The sequence below is a fragment of the Pogona vitticeps genome, chromosome 1, assembly GCF_051106095.1.
Source record: "Pogona vitticeps strain Pit_001003342236 chromosome 1, PviZW2.1, whole genome shotgun sequence".
Classification (NCBI taxonomy): Eukaryota; Metazoa; Chordata; class Lepidosauria; order Squamata; family Agamidae; genus Pogona; species Pogona vitticeps.
The window spans coordinates 81,344,983-81,372,397 of NC_135783.1; the positions used below are offsets into that span (position 1 = coordinate 81,344,983).

General features: G+C 40.0%; 1 protein-coding gene across 2 annotated transcripts in view; it reads left to right on the forward strand.

Moving 5' to 3' along the window:
- The window catches only part of MAP3K5 (mitogen-activated protein kinase kinase kinase 5), a 118,762-nt gene that overhangs the window by 58,874 nt on the left and 32,473 nt on the right, over window positions 1-27,415 (forward strand). For both annotated transcript variants that reach the window (XR_013540601.1, XM_020779391.3), the window contains exons 7-14: window positions 1,573-1,743; window positions 8,462-8,574; window positions 10,950-11,109; window positions 15,585-15,738; window positions 18,818-18,925; window positions 20,181-20,230; window positions 24,942-25,037; window positions 26,164-26,245. Coding sequence is in view for 1 of the 2 variants with exons in the window: in XM_020779391.3 (XP_020635050.3) it covers window positions 1,573-1,743; window positions 8,462-8,574; window positions 10,950-11,109; window positions 15,585-15,738; window positions 18,818-18,925; window positions 20,181-20,230; window positions 24,942-25,037; window positions 26,164-26,245 (934 nt within the window). In the remaining variant the exon portion in view is untranslated. The remainder of the gene's footprint in view (window positions 1-1,572; window positions 1,744-8,461; window positions 8,575-10,949; window positions 11,110-15,584; window positions 15,739-18,817; window positions 18,926-20,180; window positions 20,231-24,941; window positions 25,038-26,163; window positions 26,246-27,415) is intronic.

A 27,415-nucleotide genomic window follows, 5' to 3' on the forward strand; every position in this document is an offset into this window, starting at 1 on the left:
TCACATGAGTTTATTGCTCAAAAAGAAACCTACTGTGAACAAGGTGTTAGATTTAATTGTTGGGCCCATGCCATGTATGTTCAATAAGCACAATACAAAGTGGCAAATGGGTAGAAGACAGATGGGAAGCCTACACTGCAGAAATATCTGAACATATGTTACCACCATCTAGTTGGTAGGTTACATTGACACAGAACATACTTATCATGAAATAGACTCTATATTAAAAGGATCTTTGGCCTATTTTAGCCATATTGAAGTACTCCTACCACTCCGTTTCTCTGACGGAAAACTAGGGACAGAACAGAAGTAAAATATTTTAGGAAAATCGAGAATTGCTTATTATTTCCCTGTTTAGACGTTCTTCATTTTGCTCTTCATTTTATAATACTAAAAAGGAAAGGAAGGAACTAAACATGTTCCTTGATTTTTTTTTTGTCCAGGGAAAAATGTCCAGGATGTACACAATTTCTCTGTAGGACAGCTTTGACAATATAGAGAAGATCATTGTGTGCGACAGTTGTGCATGTTGTTTTGTTGCAAAGGCACACACTGTGCTTGCTGCAAAAGAGATATGACTTTGTGTGCTGTCTGTGGGCTTTTCCCTACACAGAAGTGCTATGTATGTGGTAGTCATGGTACTGGTCATGCTCGAAGCAGCATGGTATTAGGCAAAATTTGTGGAACTTGATTGCATTTGAAGCAACACTGTGTTTCAGCAAAATCTCCATAAATATGAGATCAGCCAAGAAATGTATGTATGTATGTATGTATGTATGTATGTATGTATGTATGTATGTATGTATGTATGTATGTATGTATGTATGTATGTATGTATGTATGTATGTATGTATGTATGTATGTATGTATGTATGTATGCGGTGGTCACAAGGACATAGAATGGAAAGACTTTTCAGAATTGATCACTGTGGGGAACAGACAATTCATACACTGGTTAATCAAGTAGTTTAATATTTAAGCTTTCCTTGTCAGCTACAGTAAGCAAATGTTGATTGCTCTTGAAAAGCCAACATCATCTTGTTGAAAAGCTACAAATGGTATCCTTACTATTCATTGGCCAGAATCTTATTGCTTAGGGTCGTAAATCATATTAGAGTAGGTCAATTCTACTCTGATTCAGTGGGCTTACTCTAGTCTAATGTACTACATTGAACAATAGGATTTTGGCTGCTCTCTATTATTTCAATTTATTGCATTTCAACTTATTGGACTCAAATACAAAGAGAGAAATAGTTTCTAATATCTCAGTGAGAGCACACAGTGTGTGAAATATTACATTTTATGTATACAGTACATTACAGCTGCCCATGGGATTTCTATAATATAGTTGTCTGGGAACAACAGGAAATAAAATAGTATGTGTGTTTTTAGTCAACAAAATCATTAATATATACTAGGACGCTGATTCCTTCTCTCCCTTTTCCCATACATTTTCTAGCTCTACCTATACCATCATTGTGTGTTGCCTTTTAAACAAAGTGAAGTAATCAGAGGCTTACAGTTCTTACTGTTATTTCACAAAGTCTTTGGTTGCTGTTTTTAAAATAACAGACGAAATCTACCTGGAGATAGGCAGAAAGCACTAGACATTATGATACCTCTAGTGGAGCATGAGACTCAAGTGGCTTCAGATATGTACTGCCTCGTGGGACGAATCTACAAAGATATATTTCTGGATTCTGGATTTACAGACATAGAAAGTAGAGACCAAGGGACCTTGTGGTAAGTAGAACTTTTCTGTATGCCAAAATAGTTCAATTTTTTAAAAAATGAAAATAGCTGCTGATATAGATGGAAACCTGCCTACTCCAGTTTTTCAGGGAGTGTATTCCCATTTCTAAAAATCCATTATTATACAAACACTTAATTTATAATATAATGAATCAATAAGAATCTAGTCAACTTCTAGGCACTTCTGAAGATGTAGCTCAGCCAGATTATTATGCCCAGGTAATGTCTGTATATCTAACGCACAGTTCTTTGGATATTATAATATTAGTATGTTAACCATTTTTGCAAAATGTTCTTTTAAAAAAATGTCTTAATTAAATTATTCAATTAACATTTTTTCTATTAAAATATTTTTGTGATGTTTGCATAATATGTGAAATTCAGGCTATACATTACAGTTTTTTAAAAGCTCTGCTTCTTGGTTGTACGTCAAACAAAATGTGGTAAATCCGATACCAGCCAGGGAATCCGGATCATCAACTCTAGCTAATATTAGACATGCTTGACAGTGCTAGCTCTGTTCAATGCATAGGATCCCAAATTGTATGTGTATAGAATTGTAGCCTTAGCTACATTTACCTGGATCAGATTCTTTGTGCCTGCCTTCTTCTTTTCACAAGAAGTGAAAAACTGTGGATAATCACACCTCCACTGTGGTTTATTCAAGTCATGCTGAGAGATAATAGATTAAATGCATGCAGAAAAGGGTGTTCTGTGTGGTTCCTCATAGCTGTGGAATGTCCTTTCCCCATAGCTGATCCTTTTTCCAGCTTCTAGAAAAGGCTCTTTGCCCCACCAATGATGGGAAATGACTGAATGTTCTATTTGCTTTAGCCAGAGTCCATAAAAAATACAGCCTGCAGAAGTATCTTTACAGCTTTAAAAAATGATTCCATTTACAGATGTCTCTCTTTTTTTGCAATAAAATTCCTGTTGGATTTTGACAACAGATGTAGCAAATATAATCTTCCCCTTTGTAACAGTTTTAGTTGAATTTTGGAAGCAGATATCACATCTTATTTTGGCATTCAAAAGCTTTCTGAAAAAATCCGGCAATCTATTTTGTAGTAAACTCTGTTTGTTCTTTTCTTACCCTCTTGTAGGCTGCACAGCATCAAATAAGGAAGGTTTTTACTTCACTATTCTCTTTTATCATCAGCTTTAGATTACCATCCTGTTTGCATTATGAACTGCATCTAAGGGAAATCAGTAGATCGGTTGTTCTACGACAAGTGTCACACATATATTTTGTTTCATATGGAAGCCATGACTGATGGAAGCTCTGTGTGGATCTGTGTAGCTTTTGTCATTTCTTTTCATGATCTGCTCTCCAGGATGAGAGAACATGACATGGTGATCAGATTTTTATTAAAATCACTGCAGAAATGGCAGGTTAATTATTTGTTGTCAGGTTTTTCTCAGACACAATGCTGCTGTTCTTTTACCTGGTCAATCAGGCAAATGGATTTTTTCTCCTTCTCATTAGGAGCTGGGTGATCAAGGTTATTGGCCATCCTAGGTGTGGGCCCAAGATTGATGGGGATTCAAAAACAGTTGACAGATGACAAAAACAGTTGGTGAAAACCCATTCATGAAGTTGGTGCAGCCATGAAAACGGCAGTCGGTAGCAAAAAGAAAAAGTAAACAAAAGAAAATAGATGCTGAAGTCTGAAAAGCTAAAAATAAGTCATTGTTGTTAGTTGCTTTCAGCTTATGGCATCTCTATAAAATAGTGCCATCCCCAAAGTTCTGCCTTTAAAAGCCCTGCCAAGGTATTGTGAACTAAAGACAATGACTTCCTTTATTAAATCCATCCATCTAGTCACCCATCTGCTAGCAATAATTTGTAGCAGAATATTCAACAATCTTACTCTACATGGTCAGAGCATTTAAAGAGGTATGCTGGTGCATAAATATTGGATTCAATTTTATGGTGAACCTGTAGTTCATTATAATTAGGAATTATTGGGAATATACTTTCATGTAAAACGGCGTTCCCTAGTCATGCTGGTCACGTGGCAACGGAAACTGTCTTAGGACAAGCACTGGCTCTACGGCTTGAAAACGGGATGAGCACCGCCCCCTAGAATTGGACATGACTGGACTAAAAATGTCAAGGGGAACCTTTACCTTTATACTTTCATGTGGGCTCTTATTTTGCTTATCATAACTAGCTGTGATATAATGGTAAAGGAATTTGGGATAAGGCTGGGTCTAAAGTTTTGGCCAGTGAGCTTTCAGCTCGGCAAGATAGTGGAACCCTCATTAGGCCACAATCATGGAAGCAGTTCCTCCTCACTCTGTTCCATTTGCCTCCATCTGATGGCGTGGATAGATAGTGGAGTGATGCTGCTGGTCACATTCCTTGCTCAACTGAGCAGTCAACAGTTGTGACAGAAACCACTCACACATCTTTTCCTAGACAATGGCTTCTCTTTCTTCTGCTGCCAAATGCCACCATTTCACTGAGCAAGTGATCAGTAAAACCAGGTAGGAGCACCCGCTGCCTCACAGGAAGTGGGGGCAAGTGTGTGAGCAGCCACCGCTCCCAATGATATTTGCTGCTTGGCAGAGGGAAGAGGCCTGGTTATTGCTGCCTTTGTTCTCTCTGTGGTGGAAGCAGAATGTTGTTGAATCACTGTAGAAATCTCTCTTGTCTCAGCATCAAACTGGTTAAGCATTGTGGCAGATGAGACAGCAGAAGCAGCTGTCACCCTAGGTAGAAGCATCACATCAAAGAGGAGGTCCTGAACCTTGTGGGAAAAAGTGTGTGTGTGGGGAGAAGGTAGGTAGTCCTACTTCTTGGGGGTGCTCAGCAATTCCTGATGCTCTGCCTGCATCAAAAGGCCAAAACAATTGTGGCTATGCTTAGAATGATGTGCTTCTACTTTTTCCTGTGAATCATCCAAGAAGGAAACCCCGTGTCTGCCTATGAATAGATTTCCAGTGGAAAATGAGTGTCACCTGGCAGTTATTTAGAGAGGAAGCTAAAGCTACGCTGGAAGAGTGAAACTGGTCTCTATCCTTCTCCATTCCATGCTTTGTTTGTTCTTTTTTTCTGTTTGGCAGTTTGTTGGTTTTATTTTAATTATTGTTATACAGTACTGCTAGGCAAGAGATCTGTTCTGGATCACTGGTTGTGCAATCCCTCATCCTCCACAACCACCTAATCTTAAGTAGCCTTGGAGGGCATTTTACTCACAGTCTTGCAACAAGCAGGATGATACCGGGTTCAAGAGTATCAAGAATCCCAAGACTGTTTAGCTACATGGTACAATTTCAGTTCAATTGTGCTTTCAGATTGACTCCCAGCGGTGTACGTGCAATCAGATCAGAAAGAGGTATTGCAGTTTGACAGCTTCTTAATGTAAAAACCACCTTAGGGAAACACTTGTTCCTGGTAGTTTATTTAGCTAAATTTTGTATGTGGCCAGAACCCTATTATTATGTACGCTGGTGTAAGTCAAATGACATAAATTGCTGTGGGAAATTGCTGCTGGTTAGGAAGGCAGTGCTTGTATTTTTCACCGCATGTGACTTGTATGAAACAAGAAATGGAAGCCTTAACGTCTTAACTAGTGGCCATTCATCTCTGTGATCTCAGAGTTTATACCAACACTTGTAAGAAATATGATTCTGGCCTACATTTCTGAAGAAGTGGTTTGCAATCCTCAAAGGCTCATACTGAAATGAACCTGTTAGTCTCAAAGGTGGTTGTTGGCTTTTCTGAGTGATGCATGCTGAAAACAGAGTAACATCATTACGTCTTTGGAAATTCATCAGTGTCGTATTTGATGGTGGTGTTGGTTGTGGCAGCAGCAATAATAGTTCCCATAGCACTCAGGGTGTTGGAGTATTCCTTCCTCATGGGTTCTGCACATAAGATAGCGCTAAGTTCTGTTTCTATATTATTCTCAGCTTTCTACTTGAAATGGGACTGTGGTGGCACTGCAGGTTAAACTGCAGGAGTCTCTGTGCTGCAAGGTCAGAAGACCAGCAGTCATAAGATTGAATCCACGCAACGGAGTGAGCTCTTGCCGCTTGTTCCAGCTCCTGCCAGCCTAGCAGTTCGAAAGCATGCAAATGCAAGTAGATAAATAGATATCACCATGGTGGGAAGGTAACGGCGTTCCGTGTCTAGTCGCGCTGGCCACGTGACCATGGAAACTATCTACAGACAAACGCTGGCTCTATGGCTTGGAGATGGGGATGAGCACTGCGCCCTAGAGTTGGACACAACTGGATTAAATGTCAAGGGGAACCTTTACCTTTACTTTACCTGATACAGGTTATTTAGCCGTTCCTCTCTTATCTAGCTTCCCCCCTTTTTGTTTCTCATCACAAAATTGTTATCAGACTAAAGAGGTCGAAGCCTGGGTGAGCACAGGGAATGCCATAAATAGTCCCTTTCAATCTTGTTTTGTGGTCATGATAGAGAGATTTAGGCAGAAAGTTGTGCTCATGTTCTCACTGTTTTCTATTTTCCAAATAAATAAAATCTCGTTTTCCGCAGCATTACTCCACTACTGTCTAAATTTGTTTTAAAAGCAGGGGGAGTGAAAGAGGTAATCACATTTCTGGCATATGCATGTTTCAGGTTCATTCTTCAGCCCCCACCCCTTTGTTTTTACTTTGCTTGGCCTTGCAGAGTGAACACAGATGTTTGCTTAGGCTGTATTCCTTTTTGTACCTTGCCGTGTTCAGCACAGAACTGGAAATAGGACGGTGCCAATAATTTTCAGTTTTTTAGGGCTGAGAGATCTTATATATCAAAGTGAATTATTTTGAGAACTTAAACGTTACTCAGAAACCTAGGATTGTAGCCAGCTGGTGTGTGTTCCAGTGAGAAGACGAACTGTGTGGCAGAGGTGGAATCACACACACACATACACAAACACACTCACACTGAAAAAAACCCTCCTCCCTTTCCATTTTATTTATTTTACTCACTATATATTTATTATATTTCTAACATGCCCTATACCAGCAGATCTCAGGTGTGATGTGCTTTTGTTGAGAGAAATGTCCACCAATGAAACTTATTTTCATCAGTGGAGGGGCACCCAATGAGTAGGAACCACAATGCCAAAGGCTGATGACATCAGTTGGGAGAATGACATCAATTGGGATCTACTGGCCCTCAGTAGATCTCAAGGAATCCCTTCCATCCTCAGGAGCCCACAAGGGCTGTGGGACGGGAGGGGTAATTTTTTATTTCTGAAAATCAGGAATGCTGGGATGATTTCCTGGCAGTGGTGATTTTTGGTAATTAAAGACTTCCTCCTCTCATCCTCCAGTTCCCACAAGTCCCCAACAACAAAAAGGAATTGCTCTGAGCCTGTGAGGGCTGAGAGATGGGAGGTTTCTAAAAGAGATGTATTGGAACTTACATATGCAAGATATAAGCCATTGTACCCCACCAGACTTTCTTTTTTAAAGTACAGGATGGTAACTTAGTGGGAGAAGATGTCTGGTGAAGCTGGAAAACATTAATTGCTGAAACCCAAGACAGTGGCTTCCTGTCAGTATGTGATAACCAGCACTAAGCTAGATGGAAAGTGGTCTGACATTCCTGTTTTGTTTCAGACCTGGCCTTCCCAAGATGTCATTTAAAAGATGACAAGGATTTGGGAGCTTAAATCTTGCTCTCCCTGGTCCTCTGTGGCATACAAATCCATGTTCTCTAGCAGGGGAAGCTATGGGATGGGATTTTGCAATGGGAGATGGGTCTCCTCACTCTGAATTTCATAATGGACAAATCCATGGAAGATAAATCTTTCCGTGGCTTCTACTCATGATAGTACAGTATTATGCTATTATTCAGTTGCTGAGACACAGCGACAGGGGAGGGCCGTGACACTTGTGGGATTCCCTTGGACATTGAGTTGGCCTCTGTGAGAATAAGCCTTTAATCAGATCCTGTAGCAGGCTTTTATGTTCTTGATGTTGCTGTTGCTAAATATTGGACTGTAAACATTTTAAACAGTCTCTTTCACTCTGAGCAATGTTAACATTTTTTTCAAGCACATCTCTGTTCAGCCTTATTGCTCCATCAGTTTGTAAAAAAAAAAAAAATTCCTTAAAGTTCAAGATGATGATTTGCATGTGTTTTCATGAGCAGGAAAAACACAATTTGCAATACTATTTCCCCATCGTGCACCTTTTAAAAAAAATCTGGAAGCTATAAAAAATTTTGAATAAGTAGGAAAACGAAAAGGCGATTCATGTGCATCTTAGTATGGGAAGTATGAATTCAGCCATTTTGTATTACAAACAATTTTCACTCCGCTCCCTATTCTTCAATATTGCATATACATATCTTTACTTCTAATTTAGAATAATGTATAACTCTTGAGTTTATTTCCATAGTTTTCCAGGATCATTGAACAATCAGTTTTTCAATAGAAGTACGAAGGCTAGTTCCTGCCATCAGTTTGAATCTATAATGTGTTGTTTCAGAATCATATAAACACATATGAATGTGAAGAAAATGGCAGGAGGATGCTGTAAATTCTGGCTTTCTCAAATAACCAAGCTATCTGGATGATAAACATCACAGTATGTTGTACTTGAATAAGTTGGTGGAGTTGAGCAAAGGGGTGGTCAGCATTACAAGTACCCAAAAAAGTATAACTGGCTCTTTGCAAGATTGCTTCATTTAACTAATAACAAAAAGCAGCTGCAATAATATATGTGTTTGTTCTTTTAGGTTCAAGAAGGCATTTGAGTCAGAACCAACATTACAGTCAGGAATTAATTATGCAGTACTACTCTTGGCTGCTGGGCACCAGTTTGATACATCTTTTGAGCTGCGGAAAGTTGGTAATTATAGCCTGTCAATGCACAGGCAAATCAGAGAATTTTGTAGGAAACAGTCTGATGAATGTGATCAAGAGTCCCTTGTTTGCTAGTAATCAGGCACTATTATTTTAGGCTACCCCATTGCTCCTACCATTGTGATAGTCTTGAATGAAGTTGGTTTTCTGTCTTAAATCTCTCACACAGAGGCAGAAATACCAATGCAATGATCTGGTAATGAGCATCAGTAGCTCACCAGGATTCAGCTTTCATTAGTGAGGCCCTGAATGCTGTTGTTTTCCCCATGCTTGGTATTTTTGAGTGGAAGACCTTACACTTACAATAAATGCAGCATTCGCAATAATAGTTACTACAAAATGTCAGTTTCCCATAAATGCAAAGCTTGGTATCGAAACTACTATAGCCGATCAGGCCTGTTTTGGAGCAGGCTGGATCGGGCTAAATAGGGTCACTAGGAAGTCCAGTATGCCATTTGGTGCAGTATATACCTGAAGCAACTTTGTTTTGCCTGCTGTCAATTTGCCAGTGTTGTGAAGTGGCTTAAGAAGAGAGCCACTTCAGGATACTTACAAATTAAATACTTTGTGAGCTCCATGGAGGGGCTGAGGAAGTGGAATTTTTTTTTTTTAAAAAAAAGTGTATTAGGGCAGCTTATATGTATTTATTTTATTTATTTATTTATTTGATTTTTACCCCGCCCCTCTAGACCATGTACTACATCACTTTAAAAAAATTAAAATAAAAAACAACTTCTTCCTGGAAGTGGAAAGAGACAGGAAGGGCAATGAGGGGGATTTTTGCTTGCTTTTCTCATGAAGGTTCAGTCAAGAGTAGGTTGAGAAAAGCAAACAAAAATCCATCTTATTGCCCCTTCCTGTATCCCCCTGCTTCTGGGAGGAAGTTTTCCATTTGGCATTTATTTTTTTAAAGTGACACAGTCCATATGTGCTGCCACAATGTACTTTAAATTTTTTAACTTCCTTGCCCATCTAGAGAACTGAGGAGTGTTTAATTCTTTTTCAACCACATCATTATATTGGCAATCCTAACAGGAAGGCTCACTTTTGGATCATTTTTAGCAGTTGCACACTCTGGAAATGAACTAAAACAGAGCAATTCTACCCACACCAACAGAAGTTGAAATCCCTGACAAGTAAGACCACTGTGGATCACTCCAGCAAAGATATCAGTTGATTGTTGTCTTCAGGAGTGAATCAATCTATCCTTGCAGTACACCAAAAAGAGGTCAATATGTCCGTCACCTTCTGATTTTCTATATGCCTAGTTTGGTTTCCTGATTATCGATGGAAACTCCATTAATTTTTATGGGGCTCCCACTGAAGCATCAGTGAAATAAATGTTCAGTAGTAGTGTCTTGTAGATTCTTCTTTTGATTACCTGTTGCTCTTTTTACCAGTCCCAACAAGTTTTGCTAATGTTCACTATGTTTATTTTGAAATAATATTCGGTAGTTAATAGATCCTGACTTAACCATGGAAAGCTGTGGGCCAAGTTTGTCATTATTAGCATCTGTCCCATTGAGTCTATTCTAAGCATGATTCTGTCTGGATCCAACTCAAAGAGTTTAAAAAGTGGGTGAATGAATGCAAATTGTGAATGATGAAATTGTGCAATTAATGGACCAGGGACAAAGCTTTACAATATGTTGACTGCAGCTTCTTTTGGTTGTTGTGTTTTATTTTGATATCAGTATTTTTTGAGTGTGTGCAACAGGGGTGGGCAAGGTTTTCAAATCCTAATTTAAATCTGTGGCCCCACCAGCCTCCACAAGTGGCCAAACACTACCATTTTAAAAAGTACTGTAGCTGGACAGGCACTTCGGTTTTGTGAGGAGTTTTTAAAGGGGTGTGGGAATTTTGGATGACCGCACCAAGACCTAGAAGCAGAATGCCAGTTGCCCAGGAGGTGTTTTGTTGCTGAAAGAAAAGGTTGAGGAGATTTGAGCTTGAGAGGCTCTGGGGCAGTCTTTGAGATGAGAGAAATGTCTCTGGAGGGCTGAAAGCTGTACTTTGCTCATAACATGTTTCTTATAAAAATATTTAAAATGTAAGGTGAGACAGATGCACACTATCCCAACAATTGTATGTGCTAGGATGGTTGGTTCAGAATCATGTGAAGGTGCCAATTTGATTTTCACATTCTGTTGTCTGAGGTTGCAATTAAGCAGAAAATGAGAGGGCAAAGCAAGAGAAAAGAAGAAGATCAGTTTGCAAACCAGAACAAAAATATCAGCTTTTGCAGATGATTACACACATTTTGAGGCCCTACTGATTTCACTTGGGCGTAGGTGTTCATTGCCATAAGCTTTGAATGGGAGCTACAGTCTCACACACTATTTTTCTTTCCCATATCTGCAGGAGTGAAGATAAGCAGCCTGCTTGGGAAAAAAGGAAACCTGGAGAAACTGCAGAGTTACTGGGAAGTAGGCTTTTTCCTAGGAGCGAGTGTCCTGGCAAATGATCACACAAGAGTGATTCAGGCTTCAGAAAAACTTTTCAAACTAAAGACACCAGCATGGTAAGAAACTGAACAGTTGTATCATCCAAGCATATTATATCAAAATACATTTCTCCCTTGAATTGCATGGGTCTCAGCTATACAGTTTTGGTTATATACAGATTTCCCCCGCCCAATAAATAAATAAATATTTCAGTAAATAAATATTCAATGAATGCTATGTCTCTGGCCACCCAGAACCAGGGGCATGAGTTCAGCACCAACGGTGTTGAAGTGGCCCACCTGCCCACAAACACAACATCTCTAATCCAGCTTCTAGATTACGGTCATAAGAACCTTTTAAGGCTCGTTGCAGATGGTAGTGTATGGATGTGATTGTCAATGCTATGGAAGAGAATCCTGATAAAGAGAATTCTATAGAAAGATAGAGCGGTTCAAAATGTCCCTAGTTCCCATAATTCAATAGGCTTCAGACTGCTGATGTGAACAGACACAAGGTTTATTGCTTGCTGACTTGGAGATACAGAAGTAGAGGCTGCGTCACTCTCCTCCTGAGTGGGTAGTACACTAGGAGGCTTACTTCCCAACCCTAGGCCCTGTTGCACAGGCTCTCCTGCATGTCCTCTACTTAAGTCCACTGGGGAAAGAGGAGAGCTCTGAGTCACAAGTCCAAGCAGCTGGGGTGCTCCAGCATGCCACGGGCTCTTCTCAAGAATGGTGGGCAAAAGCAGCTGAACAATATCTGCTGGTTCCCTTTGAGTCCTCCTGAAGCCACCACCTCTCTTTCTGTTGCTTGTGACACCAGTGCTGGCACTGCTTCAGGGTTGAGGCAGCAGGACCCATTGACTTCCTGAGTCACTAGATGGATGCTGGTTGAGGTAGGGACTCTGGTGGGGCAAATATGGGAGCACCAGCACCTCACCATTGCCCTTTAGCTACTGATACCTCTACCAAGACAGCTCTACAAGAGTTTTCCTTTAGCCAGTACAGTGGTGCCTTGCATAACGATTTTAATTGGTTCAAAAAAAAAAACGTTATGTGAAACACCATTTCTCATAGGAATGCATTGGAAACCAGTTAATCCGTTCCAATAGGCACGGATTGCCGTCCTTAAGCGAAAAAAACCCATAGGAAACATCGTTAAACGATACAATGTTTCCTCCATTGAAATATATTGAAGCTGACTCAATACATTTCAATGGCTGTGCGAAGTCAGTTTTTGCAAATTTAAGTGTGTCATAAAAGGGTCAAAAATGGTTTTAAATGCTTGGATTAGCTTCTGCACCCTCTAAAACGGATGCAAAAGTTAATTTGGCTTTGATCTGACTTTTCGTTAATTTATGGTGAATTTTTCCCCCCAACTTTTGACAGCTGTCAAAATCTGACAGCTCCATTGTTTCCTATGGGGGAAGAAAAAATTCACAATAAATTAACGAAGACTCAGCAACTGTTCTAAATGCTTGGGTTCGTTAGAGGACCCCCTAAGCCGTGTGCAAACCTGATTTGGCTTTGATCTGAACTTTTGTTAACTTATGGTGAATTGTTTTCTCCCCCATAGGAAAGCATGGAGCTGTCAGATTTTGACAGGTCCATTGGTTCCTATGGGCCAAAAAAGAAATTCACCATAAATTAACGAAAAGTCAGATCAAAGCCAAATCAGGTTTGCACACGACTTAGGGGGTCCTCTAACGAATCCAAGCATTTAGAACCGTTTTTGACCCTTCTAAGACACTTTTAAAATTAAAAAAAGAAACATCATTAAGTGAAGCAGGGGAACTAAAATCGCATTCGTTATGCGAAGCATGGTCCCAAACTTCGCTAAGCGAAAATCGCCCATAGGAAACATTGTTATACGGTGCATATTATTTTCTTAAAAAACACATCATTATGCAAATTCATCGCTAAACGAGGCACTCATTTAAGCGAGGCACCACTGTACTTGGAAGTTCCACTCAGCATGAAATATCAGCTCTTCTGCAACTTCTCCCCAGGTTTGTTCACTGTCCAAAATAACCCCACCACATTCCTCAGGCTGTGAAGAAGGAGTCCCTGTTCTTTCTCGCCAGCCTCCTGCTCTTTCCCATTTATTTCCTCCTCAACCTTGCCCATGTGTTCTCCCAACTGAACCTTGTTGCTGGACCCCTCAGCAGCTGGCAGCTCTCCTTCCACCTTGTCCTCCTGGGGTCCACATGTTGTCTTCCTTTTGGTGCCCTCAAAGGAGCAGAAGACAAGGGTGGATATTTCATGCCCTCTGTCCTGTGGAGAACTACTAGAGCCGGTTCTCCTTGCATGGGATATTTTCTGAGCCAAAAAAGTGTCTGTGTGGAAAAATATTCACACACACAAGATTAGGAAGGGGCATAATACAAGTCATTGTGAAAGCCTCCTCATTTTAGTCAGACAGGAAATTGAAGTGTCAGTGTTAGAGTGACTCTTATAGTGGTTACACTGAAATGTGACAAACCCTAATTAGGGAATTGGGGATAACATTTAGAGTACTGGATTAGAGAAAACTTTATTCACTTCGCTCTTTGGCCATGAAGCTACCAAGTGATCTTGAGGCAGTCAAACTCTCTGAGCTTCACATTGCCTCCCACGATCATTGTGGTGAGGATAAAGTGAGGAGGATGAGATCCATGTGTGTCACTAGAATTTTCCATTGCAACTACCTTACAAACAGTTATCTATATATACATTGAGGCAACCCATGTAAACATTTTTGAGGCAGTTTGAAATGTTCAGCACTCTCCCAGTCCAGAATGGTTGTTAGGGGAAGTTCTGTTGCCAGTTTTAAACACACACAAACAAGTTCTTAAAGCCTTTCATTGCCAACAACTTGCTTTTGACTTAGGATGATCCTCTAAATTCATGACCTCCAAAAAAATCCTTTCACAAAAAGTCTTTCCAGGTCATGTTAACTGAAGACCTTCATTAGCTCAAAATTATTTTGGTTTTCACTCAGTAACATGGCAGTGGAAAAATTTAAGTTTCATTGCTTTTTTCTTTCTGCTTAACTGATTAGACTCTCTTCAGTGTGTTCATTGCCAGCCTAAGGCATATCCATCTAGTATTTGCTTTCCAGTTATCGAGCTTTCCTGCTATTTTGTTATTTGTAACTACGGCAGAAATGACAGCCATTTTGCTGGGTACAGGGATAAGGAAATTGGGTTGCAGTCACTCGGCAACTGTACATGTCTCAGTCAATTTCCTGTCCAACTTTTGCAGGGGTGGGGTGGAGTTGTATTTGGACTAGATGCAGTGCCTGCTTCAGAATTCTGTGAAAACACAGATACAGCATCTTGAGTTCTAGGTCCCCTGGAGCAAGTCGGACACAGGACCTAAGAATTTCATAAGTTTGATCTTTTATGGATACCCTGTGTGGAATAAATATACTGCAGTAGCATTGGTAAGACAGTGAGCCCTCTGCTGGCTGCAGGCCCCCTATAAATGCCTAGTCTTACTCCCTTCTGGAGTTGCTCCTGCCCAGAAGAACTAACAATTTGCAGAGGCCTGAAACAGGCAGCGTGGAGATGGTGAAATTATCTTTCTGTCTCAGGCTTCCACCCAAATGTACTGTTCTTCTATGACTTCCACCTATACGTATCTAGGTAGCACTATACACAACGCCCAATACATTTGATGGGATGTTTACGTAAGCATACATAGGACTGTATATGTATTCAGTGACAGCCAGATTTTCTCAACAGTCCTTTCACCTGAAGATGCTTCTGTTCTGTCACTGAACATACAGTACTGGTGCTGCCATTTTATTAAGGGAGAGGAATATGTGCCCCACCCCAGTGTTGTTAGATGGCAGCTCCTATTATCTATCACAATTAGCTTTGCCGTCTATGGCTGATGCCAGTTCCAGTGTAACAACAGCTGGAAGGCCACACGTTCCTTAGCTTTGTCTTAAATAGTCCCTGCAAACCATGAATGGCCCAAGTTAGCAGCTGCTTTGTGTCATGGAAACAGCACTTAGACATCAGTGCAGCTGTGATATATTCCCTTCAGTTTTAAGTTACACTTGGTCATTATCACATAGATTTCATGCTCATGATGAAGGAAATGTGATTGGCTCTAGGTTTCTCCATTGGTGCATTTATGCAATGCTTATGGTTCTCCTAAGTAACTGGGAATGTATGGTACCGCACAGAGCACAGAAGTTTTTATTTGTAAATTTGCAGATTAGAATAGCATCCTCCCCACTCCACCCTGCCATCTGTGAAGAAGAAAGAGATCTTAGCAGGTCTGTCTGGTGCGTCCTGCTCACGTGAACCAAGAAAGAGAGGTCCTGATTTTTTCTCGTCTTTCTGATCATTCATTTTATCTATTTCTGCTTTGTCTTTTTTTGGGGGTTGCCCTCCCTTCAGACTTCTCCCATTTCTTTGCACATTTCCCTAGTAATAATGTGACAACAATATACATAGCGATATTTCTTGTTTCTCATAAAAGTGTAATGGAGTATGCAGAGGCTATAATTCATTCTGAAGGCTTGCAAACTTGTTTTCTTTCTTTTTTTTCATGTTCACCAGGTATCTCAAGTCTATTGTGGAGACTATTTTGATATATCAGCATTTTAAGAAACTGAATCCAGAGCAGCAAATTGCCAAACATGAACTTGTGGACTTTTGGATGGACTTTTTAGTTGAGGCGACAAAGACAGATGTTTCTGTAGTTAGATTTCCTGTAAGTACATTTTAAACAGTGGCAATTAATGATTAACAGCCTTCCTTTTTGTTTATTATAGCACATGGTTATTTAAGGAGATTATATTCTTTTAGAATGCAATAAACTTCTAGAAAGAAATTAGGTGAATATTGTTTCCTTTATTTGCAGCCTGCATTTCCTCAGAGGAGATATAGCAAGATAAACTGCCCTGGCCAATAATGACTTTGCTCAAGATAACCCAATGACTTTTTGTGGCTGGATGAGGATTTGAATCTAGAGTTTCCTCATGGTCTTCTGACACTAACTAGTACACCAAACAATGAACGTTTGGGGGCAAAGAAGTCTCCTTCCACAGGGTCATTCGCATATGCCTAAAACTGAATCTACCTGGATGTGTTGATTACTTTTCTTCACAATTAAGGAAGTTCTGTCTGAATTTTGAAATTTAATGTCTTCTGCTGTTAAAATGTCCCTGTCTTCCCAATCCCTGTATGTAGCATGTAGAACTGCATACTAATAATCTGAAGATTTTTTTTTCTTGATTATTCTCTTGAAAATGTCGAGAAAGAAAGATTCAAATGTTAGCTCCAGGTGTACATTAACAATCCTGTCTGATACACAAAATTGGTAAAGCCCACAAGATTTGAAAGCTGTTGCTATGTTATTTGTATGCCATCACATCAGTTCTGACTTATGAAGTGACTCTTTTCAAGGTTTTCTAGGTAGGGAGCACTCAGAACTGGTTTGCCCTTCCCTTCTTGGGACTGTGCGCACACAGGCTAGTTTTGCTGAGGTACACGGGGGGTGGTGGTGGATTGAACTCCCAGTCTCTGGCTCTGCATCCAGATATGGATGTGCCGAGCTATTCAGCTAGTTACGTGTTTTTTTGTGTTGTTTTGTTTTGTTTTTTGTTTTGGTTCTGTGGTTAAATACGTTCAGATCTTCTTTAAGTGTACAAATTATCATTCCACTTCCATCTTGTGGCTTCACACCCCATGTTTTGAGATATAGGCATGATTCAGAGAAGGATGGCAAGCAGCTGCTCAGCTTTCTGTCACCTGATTATACTTTTCCTTTCTACCTACATTTCTTCCAGCCACTTTTGTCTAGTAAAGTCATGCTGGCCCCAGATATTTTTTTTTCTGACATGGGCTTCCTTAGGGATACACATGGATTGCCTTAGCAGTCATAGCACTGATCCTGAGGTGTCATGGCTAGGAATGGGTATTTTTCAGCCCTAGACATTTCACACCACTTCTTTACTGAGATGTGGGAATATATGACCTGCTTGTCCATCCCTCTGGTTCAACTCCAGAGCTAATGAAACCGCTCTCTTGTCTTGTTTCTTCAGTTTTTGTACAGCATAACTTATTTCTCCTTTCATGCAAGATGTGCACCTTTCAAGTCACAGGATATGTGCTTTAGACTCTTTGATATTATTATGTATGCTTCTGCCAGCGCTCATCAGCATATTGTGTAAGCTTATCCATGCAGTAATTCACATGAAGCAATTCCTTCTTCCTTTTCTCCTCATCTGACTCTGATAGTGGCTTTCACCCAGTTCTCATGGAATGAAATAAAGGAAAACATTCTCTTTTGGCCCTAATGCTTTTTAAGCGCTGTATTTCCTGTTGCTCCTTGCCTGACCAATCCTAAACATTCTGATCTTAATTATACTTCCTTGTACCAGAATATGATGCCTTATAGGAAGTGGGACTTTTATCACATTTCCAGTCAGCTCCGCCTTTCACTGAACCACCACAATTTTCCTGTATTTCTTGTACCTCTGCATCTTTTCTTTTTAGAACTAGAAGCTCCACCTGTTTCTCCTTTCCAGTTTGCACATGCATGCTGAAATTACGAACACATGCTCAGTATCCCCAGTACAAGTGATACAATACAATTGAGCGGGAGCATCTTTACAAAGAAGTCAGAATTAAACTGTAGTAAAAAGAGGAATCATAAGTTAAAACAAACAAACAAACAAAAGCGAGAAAGGTCCTGGTAAAGGGAGAGAGAAAACACCAGTTCCTTGTGAATGGATTCACATTCAGGTGTGTGACACTGGACTGGTGGATGTGTGATTATTCACCCTAGTAACCCTTCCAGGCAGTTGAAAATGCTACACTGAGGATCATGGGCTCCCTGCTGAATGGAGTGAATGTTAAAGTGAGGCATGTGTGGGGAGGAAAGGGAATTATTAAAACAGATGGAGCCAGCTTTCTTGAACAGAGCCCTTTTGCTAACAGAAAGCAGATTCTATAGCCAATACCAGTAATGAGATATAGCTTTTTAATATGGTTCAGGCTCTTTATATGTACACTCAAACATTTAAATGTTAGACCCTAAAAAACTGTGGATCGTTTCCAGCTGGGCATCCTTGTTAGTCTGTTGCAATAAAAATAACGAAGAATCTTGTGGTAGCTTAAAGACCTGCAAGTTTTATTTGGCCTATGATTTCATGGATTGTAGCCTATTTACAGTCTACAAAAGCCTATGCCAAGGAAAACTTGTTCGTCTTTAAAGAGCTGCAAGGCTCTTGTTGGTTTTAGTGTATACTGTGTTCCTTTCTCACCTAAAATTTTTCTGACATTTTTACACGCATAAACCAAAGTGCTAAAGTATACAGGGAACTAGAAGATTCTACAGAAATTAAAACCAGAAGGCCTTCAGTAAATAGTTTATCTCATAAAATCCAAAATTAGTTACAGTAAAGCTGTAAATATATATTTTGTGCAGTGTGCTCTCATCTCCAGATTTAATAAGAGCTAAATGTAGAATCTCCTGCCAACCTAGCAATTTGAAAGCATGTAAAAATGCGAGTAGATAAATAGTTACCACCACAGTGGGAGGGTAACGGCGTTCCATGTCTAGTTGCGCTGGCCACGTGACCACGGAAGATTGTCTTTGGACAAACTCTGGCTCTACGGCTTGGAAACGGGGATGAGCACCGCCCCCTAGAGTCAGACACGACTGGACTAAATGTCAAGGGGAACCTTTACCTTTACCTTAAATGTAGAATGGTCACTGTTTAAAATACTTAAGGCACTTTGAAGAAACTGCATGCATAGTAACCATTGTATATTTCGGTTCAAAGGTTTTAATATTGGAGCCTACAAAAATTTACCAGCCTTCATACCTGTCCATCAATAGTGAAGCTGAAGAAAAGACCATCTCCATCTGGCATGTTATGCCTGATGATAAGGTGAGTTGGCACCCTTTGGTTTGCAGAACAAAAGGTAATTGTAATTTGCACTGTGCAAGTTATAACTTGTAACTAGATAATCTCTAGCAGATGACTGATTTGAATGGAGGAGGGAAGAGGAAATTGGAGATGTTTGGAGAACAGGGAAATATTCACAGTCTTTAATATTTGAGGGAGCAAATGCAAGGCATTATTCTTGTCCTCAGTATCATACTGAAGTTTATTTTTGCACAAATTTTTGGCTAGGATCCTTCATGGCTGTGGAGTTTTGTTTTGACTATTCATTTGATGTAGATAGGATTTTCTGGTCCTTTCTGGCTGTTGAACAATAGCTGAATTGCTCTGGGTTGTTGAGATGGCATACAAATTCTCTGGCATAAGAATTTTTATTAGCAACACTACCAGATAGTAGCTGAGATGGATGTTGCTGTTGTTCTCAGCAATGTCTTGGCCCTGACACTTGGTCTCATACTGGCTGCTGAAGCAATTTTCCTGTCAGTTTTTCAAATTATTATTAAGTGAAAACAGATGTCTGAGTTGGACAGCTCTCTTTAATGTTTACTCCAGTGGACTGAAACTTTGGCTGGATCATCAGAAAAATCATTTTTATTTAACCTCACCAACTTGAAAATGTAACAGTATGAAGTAAGGAGGTCACAGAGGGCTGTGAGAAACTAGAATTTTAAAAGTGTTAGAATTTCTGGATTTGGGATTGAGTTTTTTAAAATTCTTGTTGCTTCAGCTTTGATAGAAAATGTACCTGGAAGTGTTTCTACTGCTTAATGTCTTCACTTACACAATTTTTCTCCTTCATAATGGTGAACTAAAGTGGGCATCAAACATGAAAAAGTATATTCAAATAAAAAATTATGCAGTGGGAAATTACTGGATTGTTTTGAGGGATTCAGTATATAAAACTGGAGAAGTTAGAGATTTGGGGAAAGAAAGATATTTCAAAGTTTCAGCAAAAGAGACATGCTGGGATAATTTTTTAAAAAAAATGTCTGAAATCCAGTCATGAAAAGTGGCATACTTTTATGTTATTGGATTTCATTCAGTGTGTACAAGTAATACTTGCACACATGTATATGCACTGTTCATTTTTATTTCTTTTTTCATTAGTATTTTCCACTGCTGTCTCAAATAATAAATAAGAAGGGGTCAAATAACCTGTTTTGTAACACTTAGAAGCTGAACTGTTTTGCACACTTCAGAATTAATGCGTGCGTTTTTTTAAAAAATTTCTTCGTTACAGAAAGGCATTCATGAATGGAACTTCAGTGCTGATTCTATAAGAGGAGTAAGGTAAGGTCATTCATACCTATTTGTGACATTTTTCACCCTCTTTCCCCTTAATATTTAGATTGCTCATGTATTGGGGCTATCCCACTTAATATTTGCAATGTGTCTGTGATTTGATTGAGAGAAATTAAAAGAGCCAAAAATAGTTGGCACGTTTCACAGGTGAACTGGATTCCAGCCCTTGGGTTTCTAGACGCAGCCTTTGAGCCACTACGCCACAATGATTCTTTGTGATATTACAGCAAAAATAAAACAAAAAATTTTTTTTTGTTCTAGTTGAAGCATATATAAACCAGAGTTTTTGCTTCGGTGCATACACAGACAGGGCCCTACTCACTATTTTTGTGGCGTTATTCAGAGAAGAGCAGTGATATAACTACACCATGACAGTGTCTGATGAGCATTTGTACTCTGAAATACCAGAATCAACAAAAGAAAATCACATTTAAATGCAGAATGGCGGGGGGGGGAATGGGAGAATAGGACATAAGCATGAGGTGGGTGTACTACAAAAAGGTCAGTGGGGAAAAAAAATAGAGATCTTGACTTTTCCCAAGCAATTGTCTGTATGAGAAGGAGAAAGGAACTTCCGTATTAGAATGTGGTGGGTATCTGCTTATTCAGTTAGCAGATTTGGCTCCTGGGGTGGGGAGGGAGGGAGAGAGAGAGAGAGAGAGAGAGAGAGAGAGAGAGAGAGAGAGAGAGAGAACATGGTTAGCACAGATAATATTTCATTGCAAAATAATTTCTCAGCTATGTATGCACATCATAAAATATATCAGTTATAAAATATTTCTGCAATTTCATATGCAAAAAGAACAGTATCGGAGGACCGTCCCCAGAGAGTACAGCTTGGGGAGAGTGTCTCGGCCCCGTGGAGCCTCAATTGTGCGGTTCCACAGGGGTCGATTATCTCCCCAATGCTGTTTAATATCTTCATGAGGCCACTGGGAGGGGTCATCAGGGGATGTGGAGCGTCGTGTCATCAGTATGCGGATGACACCCAGCTCTACATCTCCTTTACTCCAACTGCAGGTGATGCCGTCCTGTCCCTCCAGCGCTGCCTGGGGACCGTACTGGAGTGGATGCAGGAGAACGGGCTGAGGCTGAACCCGGACAAGACGGAGGTCTTGAGGGTGGGTGCCCCCACTGTTGGCGGCTTGGGCGACTCCCTCTCGTTTGGGGGGGTGACTCTTGCCGCAAAGAGTGGGGTTCGCAGTCTGGGGATCCACCTGGACCCGGCGCTCTCCATGGAGACTCAGGTGGCGTCCGTGGTCCGCACCGCCTTTTTTCATCTCTGGCGGATAGCCCGGCTGCGACCCTATCTCGATGTGGGGGCGCTCACCACCCTGGTCCACGCGCTCGTAATCTCAAGATTAGACCACTGCAACGCGCTCTACGTGGGGCTACCTTTGAGGCTGACGCGGAAACTACAATGCGGCGGCCAGACTCTTAAGTGGAGCTCGAAGATACCGTCGCATTTCTCCTATTCTGGCTGCGCTGCATTGGCTGCCCATTCGGTTCCACGTTGACTTCAAAGTTTTGACGCTTACGTTTAAAGCCCTAAACGGTTTAGGGCCTCGATACTTGGCGGAACGCTTACTCCCACCCAGTTCTACCCGTGTCACCTGAGCAAGTCAGGAGGTGAGGCTGAGGAGCCTGACGCCGAGGGAGGCCCGGAAGGAAAAAACAAGAAACCGGGCCTTCTCGGCGGTGGCTCCTCGCCTCTGGAACAACTTACCTCCTGACATTCGCGCAGCTCCCTCGCTGGGTATTTTCAAGAAACAACTGAAAACATGGATGTTCAGGCAGGCCTTCCCCCTTTCCACCTAATATCTAATTATTCTTTCTCTGTTATAATATATCCCGTTTCTCGCCATCTTTGGGGAAAAAAAATTTATTCTATCTTTTAATTTATGTAAATTATTATTTGTGATAAGGTTTGTTATATGTTTATTTTTTAAGTGTATGTTGTAAGCCGCCTAGAGTGGTCACAATTGACTAGATAGGCGGGGTATAAATGAAATAAATGAATGAATGAATGAATGAATGAATGAATGAATGAATGAATAAATAAATATATTTTTGTTGGTGCTGTTATGTGCCATCAAGTACTTTTGTGCATGGTAGAAAAACTGCCTCAGGTACTAGATGCAGATTCTACAAGTTACAGGGTTTTCTAGAACTCATCTGTAAGTCTGCTGAGTTTTAGAATTAATAGATGTGGAGAGATTATCAAGGTTTCGCTTCTTTTTTTAACTGAAGTTGTATGCTTTTTTGTAAACACTGGCTGAGAAAAAATGTCACTTGTTGGCACAGCTGCAGGTGACAACACAATGTTAAGTGATGGTGCTGATGTTGGCAGTGATGAATGCAGAGAAGTGTCTGACCAGACATTTTCTTTGAAAGAATTGTTCAAAGGTAGCTGGCATAATAGCTGACGAGTGCAATACAATATGTTGCTCTAGACATGAAGGTGATCTTTCAGATGGAGTCTCTTGTTAGATTTCTAGTAGGAAACTTTAATGTGTTTTCGAAGGCATTCTTAAGATTTTTTGGTGATTAGTAACAAGTTCTAATTGCTAACATGCGCTGGATTGTGGAGAAAGCCAGAGAGTTCCAGAAAAACATCTACTTCTGCTTCATTGAAGCCTTTGACTGTGTGGACCACAGCAAACTATGGCAAGTCCTTAAAGAAATGGGAGTGCTTGACCACCTTGTCTATCTCCTGAGAAACCTATATGTGAGATAGGATGCCACAGTCAGAACTGGATATGGAACACCTGATTGGTTCAAAATTGGGAAAGGAGTACGACAAGGCTGTATATTGTCCCCCGGTTTATTTAACTTATATGCAGAATACATCATGCGGAATGCTGGACTGGAGGAATTTCCCAAGCCGGAATTAAGATTGCCGGAAGAAATATCAACAACCTCCGATACGCAGATGATACCACTCAGATGGCAGAAAGTGAGGAGGAATTAAAGAACCTTGTAATGAGGGTGAAAGAGGAGAGTGCAAAAAACGGCCTGAAACTCAACATCAAAAAAACTAAGATCATGGCCTCTGGTCCCATCACCTCCTGGGAAATTGAAGGGGAAGATATGGAGGCAGTGACAGATTTTACTTTCTTGGGCTCCATGATCACTGCAGATGGAGACAACAGCCACGAAATTAAAAGACACCTGCTTCTTGGGAGGAAAGCAATGACAAACCTCGACAGCATCTTAAAAAGCAGAGACATCACCTTACCGACAGAGATCTGCATAGTCAAAGCTATGGTTTGTCCTGTAGCGATGTATGGAAGTGAGAGCTGGACCATAAAGAAGGCTGACCGCTGAAGAATTGATGCTCTTGAATTGTGGTGCTGGAGGAGGCTCTTGAGATCCCTCTGGACTGCAAATAGAACAAACCTATCCATTTTGAAAGAAATCAACCCTGAGTGCTCACTGGAAGGACAGATCCTGAAGCTGAGGCTCCAGTAGTTTGGCCATCTCATGAGATGAGAAGAATCCTTGGAAAAGACCTTGATGTTAGGAAAGTGTGATGGCAAGAGGAGAAGGGGACGACCGAGGACAAGATGGCTGGACAGTGTCTGAGAAGCAACCAACATGAAATTGACACAACTACGGGAGGCAGTGGAAGATAGGAGGGCCTGGCGTGCTCTGGTCCATGGGGTCACAAAGAGTCGGATGCGACTAAACGACGACGAACAAATTCTAAGATGACAGGGACTTTCCAGTGGTTGCCTCTATTCTATGGAAATAGCTTCGAGGAATTGTGTGGTTGTGTCCTCAGTATTTAAAGAAGTAATGAAAAATGTAAAAATAAGAAAACATCAAAGACAAATACTTCAAGCGTCTCTGTTGCTAAAACTATAACTGAAGCCAACATATGTATTCTCTCTCCCCTCCATTTCCTCTTCCTTCTCTCAGTTTTCAAAATTTAAGTTTAAAGTTCACCTACTACAGTACTGCATATCTCTTTTGTCTAAAAACAGTGTTTTATTCCCATTCAACCTGCATCATAAATATAAAAATGGCTAAAGTTGTTGCTGTTGCAAGTCAATTGGATGTTTTTTTTAAAAAATACATGGCAGGCTGGAATTCGATTTTACACAAGTGGGCTTCTTCCACATGGGCAATGGAGTTTCTTCTCTCCATATAGTCTACCATGCCCCCCCCCCACAAAATCTGTTCCAAAAGGTCCTCCACATTGTTATAGAGTCTACAGAAAGCATTTCCAAAATAATTTCTTGTTAAACTATGAAATAGCTGCACAAGGCCTCTGTCTGAGAGAAGTGTCCATAGTATTAACTGAAAACTTTCATGTTACTAGAAAATACTCAAGAGTGCTTTTCTAAATAGCCACTATTAGTGAACAATTGAGACCCAGACCCCTTTCTAGCTGCCATCATCTGCGTTTAATGCAAAAAAAGGTCTGCATCCAAATTAATACAGTAGACATCTTGTTTGTGAACCTTTGTTTTCATTTTTCAGTTCTTAACATACTTGTTCTTCCATGAAATTTTCACTTATCTTCCGTAGTAAAAACAATTACATATTCCCCTCGAGCAGTTTTCATGTAACAATAACTGACTGGAGGAAAGAATTGCTGCAGCCATTATGTCAGTGGCATAAAATATTCTCTTCACAAATATAAGACTGCCTGAGTGTTAGAATCTTCAAATCAGTAATTTTGCTTTTCTTCCAGCATTTCAAAATTTGAAGAACGATGCTGTTTCCTATATGTATTGCACAATTCAGATGACTTTCAAATATATTTCTGTACAGAACACCACTGCAAAAAGTAGGTATTGGCCAATATTCAGCATCTTAAACCTTCTTTTTTAAAAAAATGTGCCATATGTAATTTACATGAAAATGTTCTGCAAACTACTACTGCTTACTAATTTTAATCCAGCTTGTGGAATCATCTCTGACTAACTGCTCATCCTATGTGTAAAATGTCAGCATGTGAAATATCTTTATATCAGAAATAATTGTATATTAATAGAATCAAGACCCACAGATAAAAGTAGAAATCACATGCTTTTAGTAGTTTAAGTAGTTCAATTATGGGGGAAAATAATTATATTCTTTTTCAAACTAAATGTGCTCTCTTATTTATTGCACAAGGAAAATGATATAGAAGGTGGAAAAAATGATACAGGTGGAATAGCCTCTGCTATTTCAGATGAGGGTCATTTCTTTTTTAAAAAATAGAAAAATAATAAATGCACGTGCATGAATAAACTCCTCAAAGTATTGACTCCCCCTGAACAACCCTCCTCTGTGGTGTTTTTCACTTTATGGAAAAAAGCTTATTTGTCTTTTAAATGGCAGAAATTTTGGGACATTTATTTATAATTTTTCTGCACTCCCCACAAGAGACCTGAAAAAGTGGTTTCTTAATCACAAAACCTAAAGCTGAATGTTTGATTTGAGTGGTCTATACTACTTCCTATGTCCTCTCAGTTCTCATGAATGTTTATTATGTAACAGACCGTATAACTCTGTCTCTGTTTTTATATGTATTTGCTATTGTAGTTTTTTAAAAAAGATTCTGCCTCCCTTTTCCTAATATTTGTAAACCACCTTTCTGCTAGCCCAGACTTTTCTTTCAATTAGCATAGTGTGTGGGCTGGTCAATGAAAAATAATATCAGGTTACTAGAAGGGAACAATCTAGGGGAGGTTGAATCATCTTTTTTGTGAAACAGTAAGCATTTACCATTCTCAAGCAAATGTAGAAAGATGAGTACCAAGAAATCATTTTGAAGGGGATGCTTGCAGAATTTAGTGCATTCCCATTTCCTCTGGATTTTCGGGCTCTGAATTCCCTGAAATATTTTAGAGAGTGACATGTAATGATAATAACGCCTAGGTTTCTTTCTTTCTTTCGTTAACAGTTCTTTGTGCTCTGAATTTTGGCAGATTTTTTGAAATGGTTAATAGTATCACTGAGGAAAAAGGGAAAAATACAGAAGAAGGTGAATGTGAGGGAGACTCCCTGGAGGTAAGAGAAATCTTCCATTCTTGTTGGTTTTCACACCATTGAGAACTGAGCTCTGTAAGGTAGATTTTAAAACCCAAGCATTTTATGTTTCAGTATTAAATATTATGATGATGCTGTCATGTTGTAATGATCAAAACTAGATCTTAGTCACCTAATGTATGCATTCATGACTTACTGCAAGAGCAATCCACTGACCATAAATTTATTAAAAGAAAAATCATGGACTTTCATAGCATTTAGCATGAAAAAGTGAGTATTCAATTGATCAGGTCAGACAGTTTAAAGATCTGGGCATTAGGTTTCACCACAATCTCTACTGGGTTGACCATAGATGGTCTGCAATCAAGGCCATTTCTTGCTTTTTCTTTACCGGGGAGGAGGGGCACAATTTATTCCTGCTGCCATCCAGACATTGAAGTCTAAGAACTTGTCTCAACTGCTGTATGGAATCCCAAGTGGATTCTAGGATATCACCCAAATATTGAGTGTCCTCACAGTCTTTTTGAGATCTATCCTGGGATTGCCAAGATGTGTCCCTGCAGCAGGTTTACAACTTGAGGCACGTGCCTCATCACCAGAATGCACTGCCCGGGTACTCACTTTTGGGATTGAATTAAAGTTTTGTGTGCTGACACTTCTCTAGGGTATTTACATCTTCTACATAAATATATCTATACTGGTTCCTATGTCCTATCCTGATAATCTGCATTTATTAGCTCTATCTATAAATTTTCTGGGGAACTGAACTGCCAAGTCCTGGCTCCATAGGCAGATATTTAAACCACTGAGCTATCTAGCGAGCTAAATTCCAGTATAGCCTTTTGCAAATCATCTATCAAATTGATATATCATTCTAGAAAGAATTCCAGTGATCCATTCACATTATCAAACTCCAGTAATTCATCCAAATCAGCATATTCTTTCCTGCACCCAGTACAGCCCTGGGTCCAGATAAAGGTGCTTTCCTTCATGAACTGGCTCTAACTCAGTGTGCTCGGGGGCATCTATATGCTAGGTACATGGACATCCTATTTCTTTCTCTTCAGTAATATCTTGAGAAAACTGCACAATACGCTTCTCAGTGACTGAGTATTCTTTAATTGTTATCTGCCATTTCCACAAATCAAGAAACTGAACACAGTGTGAGATGTTTTCTTTTACTGGGCATTC